The following is a 15,154-nucleotide window of genomic DNA, read 5'->3' as shown; positions in this document are numbered from 1 at the left end:
TTTTTAAACTACATTTCTACAAGATTTAATGTACAAACATGGAATGTGTTTCTAATCAAAAAAATTAAAGTCAAGTTTTGGAGCAAGAGGAAGCTGTAAGTTGCCCTGTGAATGTGTTCAAAGAAGAATTGGAAGGGGATGGCGGATTGTTCGTCAGCAATGTTTGTCTTTTTTTTTTTTTTTAATTCTTTTCCAGAGTTTCACTTTTTTTAAAGGTAGATTCCATCCTGAGAATGGGGTTGGATGGGGCTGAGAGGGAATCATAATAGAACCTAATTTTTAAAACACAAACACATAGACACACACACACTCACATACGCCCCACAAACAAAAACTTGGCTTCAATTTTAATTCTCGAGCTTTTATTTATCTGATTTGTGGCCAGATGGTGGTGAAGCAAGGAAACCCTTTGTGTAAATGGGGAGCACATGTGAAAGTGCTTCTGTAATGTAATCATTGAGACCGGAAGGGTTCATACTGTGTCTGAAAAGAGACAATAGAGACTGGATATATCAACATTGCAGAAATCGAGTTCATTTGTGATTCAGCCCCTTTCACTATGGTTGTCATGAAAACTTCCTACTTTGATCAGCAGAGGGTGGAGAGAGAGAGAGAAAAAAAAATCTTCTAAAGGCCGAAGGATGCTGCACTGTTGTTTACTGTGCACTTGGCTTCAGTTCACGCCCCCTTCCGGAAGGAGCAACAGGGACCAGAGCATCGTGCACCTTGACCTGTCTAGACTGCAGAGAAGTTTTTTTGTCCCGGTTACCAAGGGCGAGGGGTGCTCTTTGACCCTTGGAGCACTAGCTGTTGAGACCCTCACTAAGTATGTAGGTAGTGTCTAAATGTTTCTGCTGAATTCTTGCTGAATTCTGAAGGGAAAGGAACGGACAAAGACATGGACCAGCTGTTCTAAAATAAAGCTGAAATAGTAGAACCTTGGAGAAGTTAAATTGCGTAAGCCATTATTTTTCTTTTCTTTCTTCCCCCCCTCCCTCCCCAACCCCAACCCTTCTTGCAAAATCTCTTGGGAAGGATTAAACAGCTGCATCAGAGCTGATGAACAACTAGCTAGCTGCAACGCAGGACCAAGGGACAGCTCTGGCTACTGGGGCTGCTTAGAGCTTTTCTAGAACCCTGCCTAAGCTAAAACAGCCTAGAATTTGAAACAAGAAAACTCTTGTCGCCAAGGAGAAACAAAATATCAGTTAAGAGTTTGTGGGCTCAGTGTTGTAGTCTGCTTGTTGGGGGTCATGTACAAATAATAATATACGTCAGCAGTTACGAATATACATATAAATGTATTTGTACTGGATTTTTTTTTAACAGTGTAGGGATTTCCGTGAGCTTTCAAATATGTGTAGGTTTTTTTTTTTTTAAAGCAAAATGCTACCTAAGCAAGAGGTAACCTTGTAAATTATGTATGTAATTTTTGTGAGTAGCTAAGTAGACTTAGAGATTAATGCCGGCTTGTGTGCGGAGTTTCTGTATGTCGGTTTCCACATGCAGTCTGACTTCCAAAGGTCTCTTGAGTAATATTAAAATTAAGAAATTCTTCCCCTTCCTTCTTCCCTCCCCCCTTTTTTGATAATAGATTCCTTTAGCTCAGTCAGAGGCATTCTTAACAGAAGTTTTGGAGACCGTATGTGAGAGAATGAATGACTACAAACTTGAAGATGATTCTAACGACAGGCCAAAGACATTCAAGCGATTTGCTCCGAGGAAAGGAGACAAAATGTACAAAGAATTTAAACGATTCTATTTTTACTCCGATGCTTACTGGCCTTTGAGATTTGCGGTAAGCGATCCTCTTAGAGTCCAGGTTGGGCTTTCCATGGAAATAATGCTGGGTCGGGCTTTTCACTGGTGAATCTCAAGACACTTTTGCAGCACGAGAGGGGTAGTAAGTTTCTAAGAACACTAAGCAGAAATGCCAGAGATTGAGTTTGTATCCTAAAAAGTCCTCAGACTCTCCTAGACCTACTTTGCCATTCTGTCGCCTTTTCAAATTATTATAGTAATTCAATTTCAACTATGCCTTATCAGAAACCTAAGGGGGAGGTATGCCAATTAGAAGTGTTATTCATAAATTGAGTAGTTTAGACTTTAACTTTCTCTCAAACTGAAAGGATTTCCAAGGATTTCTCTCAAAACTGTTTGATTCATTTGGAGAAATGATTCCAGGCACTTGGTTGTTGCCAAGATAGTCTCCTTTCAGATTTTCAGATAAGAAATCGGGGCCTGTTCTTTCTCAGTTAAAAATCTAAATTAATTCTAATGTCATTTTCAAATATGTACAGCCAAATTAGGGGTGGAAGAGTATGGGGTGTCATTAATTTTACCTAAGGCCTTGCAGAATAAAGAGAAATTTTTACTGAATTAATTCAAATATTCCAGCATAGAATTCAGTTAAACAAAGGTCTAAGTACTACAGTTGGCTTTATGCCAATTTCTTCTTCCAATAATGTTTATTTTGTGAGAATGACACCCTCTCTGGTTTGCAAAAAATGTGTCTTGCAGAATATCTACTAATATGCTTTTCTGGTCTTAACAATGTTGAAACAAAGTGATGGAGAAGTCACATTGAAATGTTTATTTGATTCTCTCATTGGCAAAACTCTCAGATGTGCTGAAGACCCTGAAATGAAGGCCTATGGGTACCCTTGACTTAATTTTAATTAAAAAGTAAAGATAAAACTTCAATGCTAAAAGTACTCTGAGAGTGAGAATAGAAATGAATGGTTTTGTATTTCACATTACAAAATAAACATATTTGTAATTAAATTTTAAACCATTTCCCCACAATGCCATTATTTCTTGGTTTTTCAAACAGTAAGCAGGAAATTTTGAGTAAGATTATAGCAGGCTTTCATGAAACACATTACCAATCCCTGGAAGTAGAGGCTCCTCCCCTCTTACATTCCCCCCCCCCCCAAAAAAAAAAGTGCTTCTGGATGTCAGAGATATGCTGCAGTTAGACTCCAGGCTAGCCAAATGCATGAGGCAAGTGTAAGCTCCATCTCTCCCTCTTATGAAACGTCAGGTTTCTCCCCACTTGCCCAATGGTGAAATTAAACTAATTTTTTTTTTTAAACAAAAAACAGGGTGAAAAGAAACTTCCATAAGTATATATCAAACATGGTATCCACAGAGAAATTGAAGATGCATTTATTTGGATGGGTTAAGGACTGTACTTGTCTTGACATTATAGACATTGTCTAGACATTAAAGTAGATTGTTATGTTAAATCTGAGGAAGCATTTTGGCCAAAGAAGCTACTTGGTTTTTTTAAGCACAGTGGGTTTTTAGGGAAAATGATTATAATTATAAATGACCAGTTTCAGCTACCTTAATGAGTTATCAATTTAAATATGAATTTAATAATAAAAGGAAGAAATAAACTTCTTTACCTCTCTCTCCCTAAACTCTATGGTTATAGCATTATAAAAATAACATAATGATCTACTCAATTGAAAAGGGTAGTACTAAAAAAAAAAAAACAAAAACTACCCTGATAATATGGGTTCATAGCCTTGTCTAATGAGAATTTTACTAAGTCTTTTCTAAGAAGGAATTCTGCATGTATATTGTGTATGTATACATGTGTACACATGTGGTTTTTATTATATTTTTACAGTGTGAAATGATAATAGAAGAATATGAAGATGAAATATTCTCACTTATCGCCCAGGAGGCAGACCATCTAGCTGACAAGTTGTGCACTGAAAAATCAGGTACTGTGTCTGATGTAACATGTGCGCTCTTTCTCCCTCCCTCCCTCCTTCCTTTCCCTCCCTCCCTCTCTCTCTCTCTCTCTCTCGTCTCTCTCTCTCTCTCTCTCTCTCTCTCTCTCTCTCTCTCTCTCTCTCTCTCTCCTCTCTCTCTCAAGATTTCTGTTTTTTTTTTTTCTCTCTCCAAGCCTATTGCTTTGGTCCAACAAACTACTGATTTTGAGAACTCTTCTGTACTTAAATCAGGAACACCACCACGTGAGATTAAAAAATCAAACAAAACAAAACAAAACCCAAACCCAGGAAGGCTGTTAAGTTATTTCAACACACTGGCTTATTTCACTTTTTTTTTAAATCAGACATTTGTTTTCATCATGTTCTTAACACTCAAAATACCACCTAACACCTTATCTTTTATAGTTAGCTAAAAGTCCCAGATTTTTATCTTTTTTTTTTTTAAGAACCTAGTTTCCATTCAGAAAAAGAGAATTTCTCTATGCTGTCAGCCAGTTGTCGAAGATTTATGACATTAGTTCTAACCAGTTGCTGCATCAGTAATAAGATGGAACCTGAAACTTTTAAGAGTTCTGAAAGTTTTTGTTGTTTGTTTGCTAGTGAGAGCCTTTTTTCTATGGGTGCCTTTTTTTTTTTTAAGGAAATGTTTCAAAACATTTTTGCTTGAACAAACAGTTCCTCAAACACATAATAAAAACAGTTCTTGAAATATATATTCTTTTTTTTTAATTTCTGAAAACAGAAAAAAATCTCAAATATCTAATCTGATAATTGATTAATTATCTAATTTGAAAGTTGATACCCATATCTGTTCGATGGATTTCAGAATATGTAGTTATGTATATGTATGCAAAAAAGTACATAATTTTAATTCCTTTCTATACTTTCACAAGAATATAGTCTAAAACGTACCTCTTTTTTAAACAAGTTTCTTTAATTAACTATAGTGATAGAATGCATGAAGGCATTAATGATTTTAAATCAATAACTGCAATAGTAGTATGCGCTAGTTGAACATATTGTTCATGTTAAAGTTTGATGTACCTGAAGCAAAAGAACCAAAACATTGTAAACAGATGGTTCACTTATATAGCTTTCCTCAAATATTGTTTATAAATATTTATCTACTAAAGCATAGATTTTATTATCTAAAATGATAGCAAAATAGACTAGAAGTCTCAACTTGCTGGATATTTTGGAATTTTTTCCCCCCTGCAAACAGCTTGGTTATTTTCTTTCCGAATCCAATTGGGAATGGGGGATGAGAGGAGAGGAGTGATGAAATCAGAACTATTTAGAAGTTTGGAATTTTGGGGACTACTTTGAGATAAGTTATGTAGTGACAACAGAAATTAGCATTTTAATTAACTTTGTGCCATTATATTTGATAACAGATGGCTTTTTCTTTTTTAAAGTTTTCCAAAGAGTTCAAAGATTTTCTTATCCAGTAATGAACAAAATGTTCATAAATGATTTGTGACATACTTGTTTGCCCGTATTTTTCAGCTTATTACTGTGTCTGTATTTTATAAAAGTTGATAATATAAATAGTCTGCTGTATCTATATACAATCTCATAATATAGAAAGGATTGGGAAAGTTTCATGAGATGTTTACAGCAAGCATCTAACTACATAGAATGGAGTTACTTCTTTGAAATTACTTTTGTTGGCCTTAAAAATGTTTCATGATCTTTTCCCTTTCACATCATTCATATATATATATATATATATGCATGTGTGTATATATACATATAAAGGTAAATATGTATTACATTTATAGATACAACTGAAAGAATTAAATGCAACTAAGAAAATAACATTTTGATTTGTAAACTTCTGGGATCACTGCTATTAAAGGCATTCAGATAAACTATTCTTAATAGCATTTGATAAAAAAAAATTACTCCAACCAACATTTTCCATGCCAAAAATAACTATGACTATCTAGAAGTATGAGTACTAGTAAAGAAACTGAAAGTTAAGCAATCAAAATGCAGTTAGCATACTAGTTGCTATATTTGCCAATATGCTTCTGAATTTTTCTAGGTATGTTTCTGTACAAATAAAAATCTTTTGATAAAAATAAAGGCAGTATAAAATATAACTAAATAGAGATTATAATGCTAAAATAATGCGTCCCCTTTTAAAACAATCTTAGGTTAATTATCTATGATATGCTACTAATGATATTTTTAAAAAGTGAGAAATTATTCTGTGGGAGTAAGGAAGGGTAAATACCTAAAAACCATAATAAAAGCAAAGCATAGAAATGATGGGCATAGCAAAAAATAGTAGCCAATATAGACTGTCTTCAGCCTTTCTGGTTGATTTCAGAAATGGTCCTGGAAGAAAGGAAAAGTGTTCTCCTTTGAAAAAAATATAACTGTATTCAAATTATTCAAGATCCTGTATTCAAAATCCACATGACTTAATTCATCTGATAGATGGTATTATTATAGCAATATTCTATTTTAATGGAAGCATCCCATTAACTTCTTTTGTCATTATTATATATTCTCAATGATGCAGTTTCTAAAATGTGGATATTTTCCATTTGGATCATTATTTAAACATATGTTTCCACATGCACTAAGGACTGCTTTTATGTTTATGAAACTGAATCAGTCCACAAATATCTATGTTGAATACCTACTATGTGTTTAGAACACTGTCCTAAGAGCTATTAAAATGTTTGGTAGTTAATCTTTTAAAGATTAATTATAGAAACAAAAAGAATACTATTTTTTAAAGGTTTGACATTAAAATTGAATTAAATTACTGACTTTGCATATCTATAGGTTTTGAATTTTGACCTTCATGTAGAAGAGTGTTGGGAAAGTGGCCCATTCCACCTGACTTTTGATAAACATAAACATCTGTCAGCAAAGATAAGGCTTATATGAAGCAATTACAATCATATCTTCTGTTAATAAGGGGAAAAGGAAATGAACTTTGTCAACTTTGGGTCACCATCAGCATTTCCTGGAGATGTCTATAATAATTTTGCCATCATTTTGAAATGTTGTTAAGAGCTTGTGTTCAGATCTGCATTTGTTTACTGCTACCTTTCCAATCAACAGGAAAAGATATTCAATACAATTTTATCTTGTGCATGAGATAGAAAATTATGGGGTCATTTCTTCTCAGATAAATTTTTCCCAGTTAAAGAATAAGAATGAACTTACTGAATTTACTTCATAAAATTATTGGTTGGGCACACAATGCTATGTTCTTTGGTTAGATGTTTTGTTGGTCAGAAGGTAGTAATTTGAGGATAGGTGGCCCTAAAACACTGTCAAGATGAAAGAGTCTTCTAATAATTTCTGATTGCTCTAAATAGGATAAAAAGGTCATAATTTAAGCAGGCTGGGGGAGAGAACAAGCCCTGGTTCATCGTAAATCCAAAGGGCCTGTGTCTGCTGAGGTATCAGTAGACATGTATCCATCCATACATACATACATACACAACTGTAAATTCTTAAAATATCTACTTCAAATAATTCATCCTATAGCTTTAAACTTCAAGCATAAAAAAAATTTAAAACACCATCACTTTCCCCCCTCTCAAAAGGCCAGATAATCAGATTTTTTTTCCATGACATAAAATGTGGCAGAAAACTCCAAGATGTATCTCAAGCATTTAAATAAAAACCACTTAGGTATTTACTCCCTTCAGCCTCCAACTAATTTTGCCTTTAATATTCAGCATAGGAGAGAACTCACTTCAGTGTGCAAAGGCTAGACTTAAACGATTTCAACCTGAAATACAGGGCTGGAATTGTTGACCGGTCAGAATCATTGGCTCCAGCACAGTTCATATGAAGAATGGATGTGGTACCAAGATGTCCATTCTCTTTTGTTCACTACTGCTTTGATGAAATAATAAACATGGCAAGAGTGGCAAGTGATAAACTTATGTCAGGAAAAGTTTTGCTTAACCATACCCCCAAAATTGTGTCCAGCTGACTGAGCATGACAGTAATGCAATTTAACTTTTCTTTTTCCAGATCTTTGTGATGCTCCTTCTACTAGTCACACTGAGCTTTAAGATGACCAAGCTACTAGTTATAAAGAGAAGTAAGGTGACAATCTCTCCCCTCCCCCAAAAGATCAATGCTTATGTTCTCTGGCGCTTCCTGCCTTTCATCACCATAATCAGTACTCATGCCTCTGCTTTAAGTGTGTGTGCTAAGTTCTTTGGTGGTTAAAACTGAGCAAAATTTTAAAAAGTGAAAAAACATAATGACGAACTTGTTCCTCTGAATAGTTTCTTCAGGTAAAATTATAGAGTCCATCCATGTCTGTTCCATTGCTTTAATAACGTAAGACTTAAATGAGACTTAACGTGAGAGACAATGTGATAAATGCAATTTTCTTGAAGGGTTATGGAAGGAGGATTTCCTATAAACATGAATAAGAATTTAATAAGGTTTAACAAATTATGTACTACAATAGATGTGTTTTGGTTAGAGAACTTTACTCAAATAGCTGATTAGAAATATGAAGTCAAGCAATAATTACTGGCAAGTGGTTCTTAACCTTTCTAGCTCAAGGTTAATATTGTCCACCCAGATTTTCACAAGGGATAGATTTCAATAACATAATTACCTTAAGATTATCATTTTCCTTTAAAAGGGTAGAACAAATATGAAGTTAATCATTTTTGTTTAGAATCATAATGAGGTTTGATCTTTACTGTAAGTTTTAAAATACCAAAATCTAAATTCAAATGATATAAAAATTTATTTCTTGCTTATTATACAATATACTCTTAAAAGATCCCATCAACAAAGATGCTTTGTTTTGCTGATGAATATCTTGCTTAAGTAAAATTGTGGTTACTAGCATATAGTGAAAATTATTTCTGAAACTAATTGTCTAGTAGTTATCATTATCATCATCATCATCATTGGAAAGGGAGAGACAAGGCTTTGTTAGACTGAAAGATACAACTTGGTACCAACATATTTAGCACAATGCCTTCAATTAATCCAACAAATATTTATTATTCTTTGCACATAGTAAATGCTTAACAATTTTTGAATGAATAATAAAATACAATTATTGTACTGTTATCTATTTCTATATAATTTCTGTTCAATGAAATTCTACTTTATTTACCATCTGTACATCTTCACTCATTGTAAAAGAGAAATGTTCATTGATGTCAGTGAGAATGACTACAGTCTATGCCCAGTAGGGCAAAGGGTAAAACTATTTGTCTTTATGAAAAGAAATTTCACATGTAACATACTTATTCAAAAAACACACTGAAGGACATGTAATTGGGCTGCAGGAAAGAGAGCTTCTCAAGTTTAGGAAAATGTATAGAGTTTATATTCCAGTTTTCCTTGGTTTTTTTTTGGGGGGGGGACACTGTGCCCACAAACTAGTTTGTCAGTCTTAAGATAGTTTCAGTTTTTAAAATAGATGCAAATTTTATTTTAAAGTGTTGACATATTTCCTATTTCTTCACACATCATGATAAATGAGTATAACATAATTTGTCTGAATTTCCATATCTTGACTATATTAGATGTAAAAAAGATTTAAATAATTATCACCTTATTTCAGTAAGGAGACTGAAATATAACTTTTCTTTTGTATCACAAACCCTTCTATCTTAAATCTATATTGAAACATATCCATTTAAAATTAAATTAGCATGTGAAACACTGTCATTAACATTTGTCTGACTTAGGTTTTTTTTTTAGTGAATGCTCTGGATAAGAATATAAACTTGTAAGATAGTTTACCACTGAGTTACTTTCATAGAAAAATGGTACAGATTAAAGCGTACTTACTTACTAGCCTTATATTAAAATATCATTTTTGCAAATGGTTTCTGTTCCACTCCGAAATTTTTATAACAACTGTTAATCAGTTCCAAATCACAAATAAATTTCTGGGATACTTTTCCCACCCTGATTGACAAAATCTAACAATATTTCAAGCAAAATTTTTTCAAAATGGAAAATTCTAATTTTGTCCATGTGCTCACTTAAGATGAAAGCAGGCTCCCTTTAGATTGACTAATGTATACCTTTTGCTGATATTGATGCTTCTGTTTTGAATGAAGATGATAGATATATTTTACTAGAATAGCTACCATATATGCTTTGTTAAGATGCTAGGGTTTTTTCTATATACATATTGTTCCTGAATTTTCCAACGAAAGTGATTTGTTATCTTGCAAAAGTCTTGATATCTTGTTGTCTCACATAATTGGTATTGCTTGTTTCCTTTCTATAAAAATTTCAAAGATCATTTTGGGTAATTTGTAAGGTTTTTTTTTAAGTTTTTGTTAATATCTGTAGCTGCTTAAATTTGTCATTAAAAAAAAGATTGTGCCATACAAAAAAACAAAGTGTTTCTTATGAATTCAAATTTCACTCTTCTTGGCCACTATGACATCTCTAGACTTTTGCTAATAATTGCCCTTAACTTTTATACTTTTTAATGAAAACATAGTCATCAAAAAACTGAATTTGCAAGGTGGTAGGAAAGCTGAACAAAAGAAATGAGAAAATAATCCAATTTTAGTAAAATAAAAAATGTATTTTATTTAAATAAAAATTCCAGAAAAACATGAGAATAATGCACTTCTTATTAAATGATGGGAGATAGAACTGTTTGGGGACACATAGTTTGAAATTGTACGTTTTATGATATGATTTATTTTGGTCTCCATGGAAGCTTCATGTGAACCTCTTCTCATAAAATAAAGACCAAATTGGCTGAGATAAACTGATTATTTTTTGTTATGTGGATTACTGTTTGCTAAGAATAAACCAAGAACACTGAATTCATTTCACTTAGGAGTAGAGAGTGGAATTGAGCCAAAATCCCAAACGGGAAAGATCAATACTTTATTTACTAAGACAACTCCCCTCCCCACCAAAAAAGGTCAATAACTGGTCAGATTTTTGAATTTCTATTTTTCTGCTTAGGTTGACATTTATTGTGTCATGTGTATGTATATTTATATACATATATGTTTCATTTTGTACTTACACGTGCATATATAGACATAGACATAAACATGCAATAGATTAATTCAAATATAGTTTTAGAAGTTGCATATTAATTTTCAAAGTTCCAGTTTATTGTTATTGAACATGAAAATAAACCATTAATTGTTAGGGTATTGTGGCCTGTGTAGAGTTTGTTGCAAATAAGAGATCTAAGCCATATTTGGTGACTTCAACTATCCAACATTTTTATTAGGGAGTTTTTTACATAGAACTGTATCATATTTTTTCCTGACTTTTTTTTCTGTACATAATTAAGTTGTTAATTGTCATTCACTAGGTAATTGTGAAACCAATCACCCTTAGATTATTTGCTACAGAATAAGGAAATGAATAATAGCTGGAAGACCATTTGCTAAAATGAAATTGGAGTACTGAGATAATAAAAAAAATTCCATATTCCTAGTTGGACCTAGTATCATCCTCTCTTGAAGCTTTAGTAATCTCCTCCTTCCCCATATCCCTCCCAAGAAACTTATACCTCTTTAAAAGGAAGAATTCTCGTTTTTCACATTTTCTTCAAGTTTTTGAGAGAAGGATAACGCTGACTACATACACTGTTCTATTCATCTATTTTCCATTTCATCTCTCTCTCTCTTCCTCTTTCCCTTCCTCCTTGCCCTCTCCTTCCTCTCTCTCTCTCTCTCTCTCTCTCTCTCTCTCTCTCTCTCTCTCTCTCTCTCTCTCTTTGTGTATGTGTGTGAGGAAGTTGGCACTTTCAGAAAGGAAAATTCACATGAATAGCCCAAAATAAATCAAAGTTTGCCTACCCTTTTAGTATTCCAGAGAGGCTAGGATATAGAGAAATGTGATTGAGAATACTTTAATTACCTGAGCATCAAGTCTGCTTAAAGATAGAGCATTTGGATATAATTTTATTTACCTCAGGACAAAAGTCCTAAGTGGTCTCATGTTGGTGATCTTGAAGAATATCTCTAGACTTACAAGCAAATAAAAGACAAGAAAAAAAATTTAAAAAAAACCTATAGCAAAACTGTAAGCATATGTCACTGAATTTTACCAAAAAAAGAATGAGAAATTGAAATTTCACAAGATTACTTCAGATTATGTGATTGAACTCCATTATGTAATTTATTGCTACAGTATTCATATTCTGGACAACCATAGGGCAAATAGTGAAATAACACTATGAAAAATAGAAAGTGCATAGAGTAGCAGCATCCTTTAACAGAGTTAGCTTATTTAGGTCCTATTCCCCAATACTAGCATCATAAAGGAGTATTGCTATAGTTGAAAAATTATCTGATCTCAAATGTGACTCTTCTGAAGGAGTGCACAGCCTTCTATTTTTGAGGTGATAAAGATTACGATAACTTCCTTCTTCTTTTGGAAATTTTAATAAACCTGCATCCAAATTGTTTAACAGATCATGAGGAGTCAAATGTCAGCTAATTAAGCATGGCTGAGACCCAGGAAGATCTTGTGAGAGAGAAGTTAAAATATTAATATCAATTTCGAACTTTATGAAAAGCTAGGATGGCAACTGAAGAGTTAGAACACACTCCTGCCATTTTCTATTAGCTGTTCCCTTCACAGCAACATTCTGAACAATTGGGAATTTCCCTACATTGCATCCAACATCAACCTATAAAGAATGATAATAACCCTTGAGGTGACATGAGCATTAACAAAAAGAGAGACAAGGTTTCAATCAGATGATTTTCATTGTCTGCCAGGAAAAAACCCCAAAACTTTATTGCCTGTGTTCTTCCTCAAATAGTACTGATTAATCTCCTTTATGTGCTTATTATCTACAGACGAAAGTAAAAGCCTTCCCCAAAACAGACTTCAATATTCATTGAAGTAGACCCAGTTTAAAGGAATATACTTGTAAATGATGAGACCATATGGAGTGAAGTCTAGGATGATCTCAGATCTAATACCTTTTATTATTAAGTATATATTAGATCTACACCTTATCTACATTTGGAAATGTACTCTTCAGTAACACATAGAATAGGAAAATGATGACCCTTTCATTTGAAAGTCATGACCAAATGGAAATATTGAAGATTGCCTCTAATTTTTCCTTTTAAAAAATTCCCACAGACTGTAAAAGTGAAATGGAACAGACGCAGTGTGATTTATATTAAGATTCAATTTTGCAGTGACCTAAACTTCAATCAGTTTTGCAAATGGGAAAAAAGCTCATCTGTAACCACAGCTTGCACTAAATTCAGTGGTGAAATCATGTACCTCCTCTTCTACCTAGAAGACTCCAATTGTAAAATAAAAAGCCTGTCATTAGAGTTATCATTTTGCCAATGTTATCTTGAGGTCCTACTGTATTGAACTTAGGCCGTAGTATTGTAACTGTAGAAATGTCATTGCAAAGATCAGGAGGAAGGACTAGGCAAATATAAGTATCATTTATGCTAAAAACAAAATTCCACTTTAAAAATAATCAAATATTAAAAGGTCGATTTTTCTGGGGGGAAGGGGAATGAGCATAAGAATTAGAAACTCTTGACGCTGAATTAATTTTTTTAATTACAAACTTGATAGTCATCAAAAACAATTATTTCCATAAACAAAGGGGGAAAGGGAAAAAAGATTGAATATGAACTAAATCTACTTTGTATAGTTTGTGGGGTTGGTGGGTTTTTTTAAAGTATATATCAAATTTAACATGGCCGTACCACAGTACCCTTTTTGTCTCTGTCAGGATATTGGATGTTGAAGTGACTAAGGAACAATGAGGATCCGAATCACCATTCCCTTCTCCTGTCACTCCCAAACCACAGAATACCTTGCTTTTCTAATTATTTAACCTTCTTTTATAGCTTCCAGTCGTTTAACTAAAATCATATAGAAGTTTTCGACTTGGAAACTAAAGCCACATCTTCTAAGAAAGCAAGTCCATTTCCATCAGTACTTGGAACCAAAGAGAAGGAGACAAGGGAATTCCCCATAAAAGAACTGCCTTTGCATCCCTTTTCTCCAGTTGAATATGGATGATAGAAGCAGTACCAGGCTAAGGACCAAAGTAATTTGCAATGGCATAGTCAACCAAAGGCTTGAGGTTTGGTTTAGACAGCTCCCCAAAGTGAAAAACATGAGGGTGGCAAAGGCTCCCGTTCGGAGGGGAAAGGCTCACATGAGTACTGTTTGTCCGTCCTTGGCACTTGAGGTGCACATGTTATTTCTTTCTCTTTTCTTTTGAACAACACAGTGCCCTTGAGCACTGCTGCCCTTCCATTTAGCTTAGTCAATATGGATCCCGAAGGAACAAACACTGGAGCTAACCAGTTAGGCTTAAACAAAGCGTTGTCTAAAGAAAGAGTCTATGAGCTGCATTTCTCTGACGCCCCCCTCCCCACTTTTCATTTGTTTTAAAATTGATTTATACTTCAGAAAGCCCCAAGCAAACCTCAGGGCTCTTTGCAGTAACTCTTGGGTTGGCTAGGTAAATCTAGGCTTCATATTTAGATCTGAGTTATCAATATGCCTGAAGAGGAGAAACATTTCCTTTTCCAAATTATCTTAATATAAACTACCTTGAAGCATCATTGAAAAATAGGGCTGGGAGGGACCTCAAGGTAATCGCAATGAGTTCCCTTGCCAGAGTTTGAGGGCAATTCAAATCAGCCTTTCGATGACTACATAATATACGGAATCTTGTCTGGATTCATTTGGCAATGGTTGATGTTTCATAAGGAAATTATTTCCCCACTTAAAAATTCTTCTTTCCCCCTATCCTCCCTTTCCTCTTATCACTTCTCTTCCTAAATTTAAGTTTTCCAGTGGGCCCTTGATAATGTAGAGTTGAATAATGCATTTATATGTAAATAGCTGAACATACACATCTTAAAACACATAGATTAATGACTATTTACACCTAGTCTTCTAGACTATACAAGTATATAGATAAGTGCAAAGATAAATCATTATAGATCATTATAGATTATATCTATATTATCATTATAGATAGTGTATAGATAAATCATTAAAGATCATTATAGATTACATCTATATTATCATTATAGATAAGTATATAGATAAATCATTATAGATCATTATAAATTACATCTATATTATCATTATAGATAAGTGCAAAGATAAATCATTATAGATCATTATAGATTATATCTATATTATCATTATAGATAGTGTATAGATAAATCATTAAAGATCATTATAGATTACATCTGTATTCTCATTGTAGATAAGTATATAGATAAATCATTATAGATCATTATAAATTACATCTATATTATCATTATAGATAAGTGTACAGATCATTATAGATCATTATAGATTATATCTATATTATCATTATAGATAAATCATTACAGATCATTATAGATTATATCTACATTATCATTATAGATGAGTGTGTAGCTAAATCAAACCAA

The 15,154-nt window shown here is 33.3% G+C and overlaps 1 protein-coding gene across 1 annotated transcript; it reads left to right on the top strand.

Moving 5' to 3' along the window:
* Positions 1-564: 564 nt before the first annotated feature.
* CNPY1 (canopy FGF signaling regulator 1) lies at positions 565-8,763 on the top strand. The gene is made up of 4 exons (XM_012551174.2): positions 565-957; positions 1,595-1,798; positions 3,638-3,734; positions 7,755-8,763. Exons 2-4 carry the CDS (start codon positions 1,655-1,657, stop codon positions 7,793-7,795), a joined length of 282 nt encoding a protein of 93 aa, XP_012406628.1. The 5' UTR covers positions 565-957; positions 1,595-1,654; the 3' UTR covers positions 7,796-8,763.
* The last annotated feature ends 6,391 nt before the right edge of the window (positions 8,764-15,154 follow it).

The sequence above is a fragment of the Sarcophilus harrisii genome, chromosome 5 (assembly GCF_902635505.1).
Source record: "Sarcophilus harrisii chromosome 5, mSarHar1.11, whole genome shotgun sequence".
NCBI lineage: Eukaryota > Metazoa > Chordata > Mammalia > Dasyuromorphia > Dasyuridae > Sarcophilus > Sarcophilus harrisii.
The sequence above is the reverse complement of the archived record's forward strand: the minus strand, read 5'-3'. Positions and strand labels throughout refer to the sequence as shown.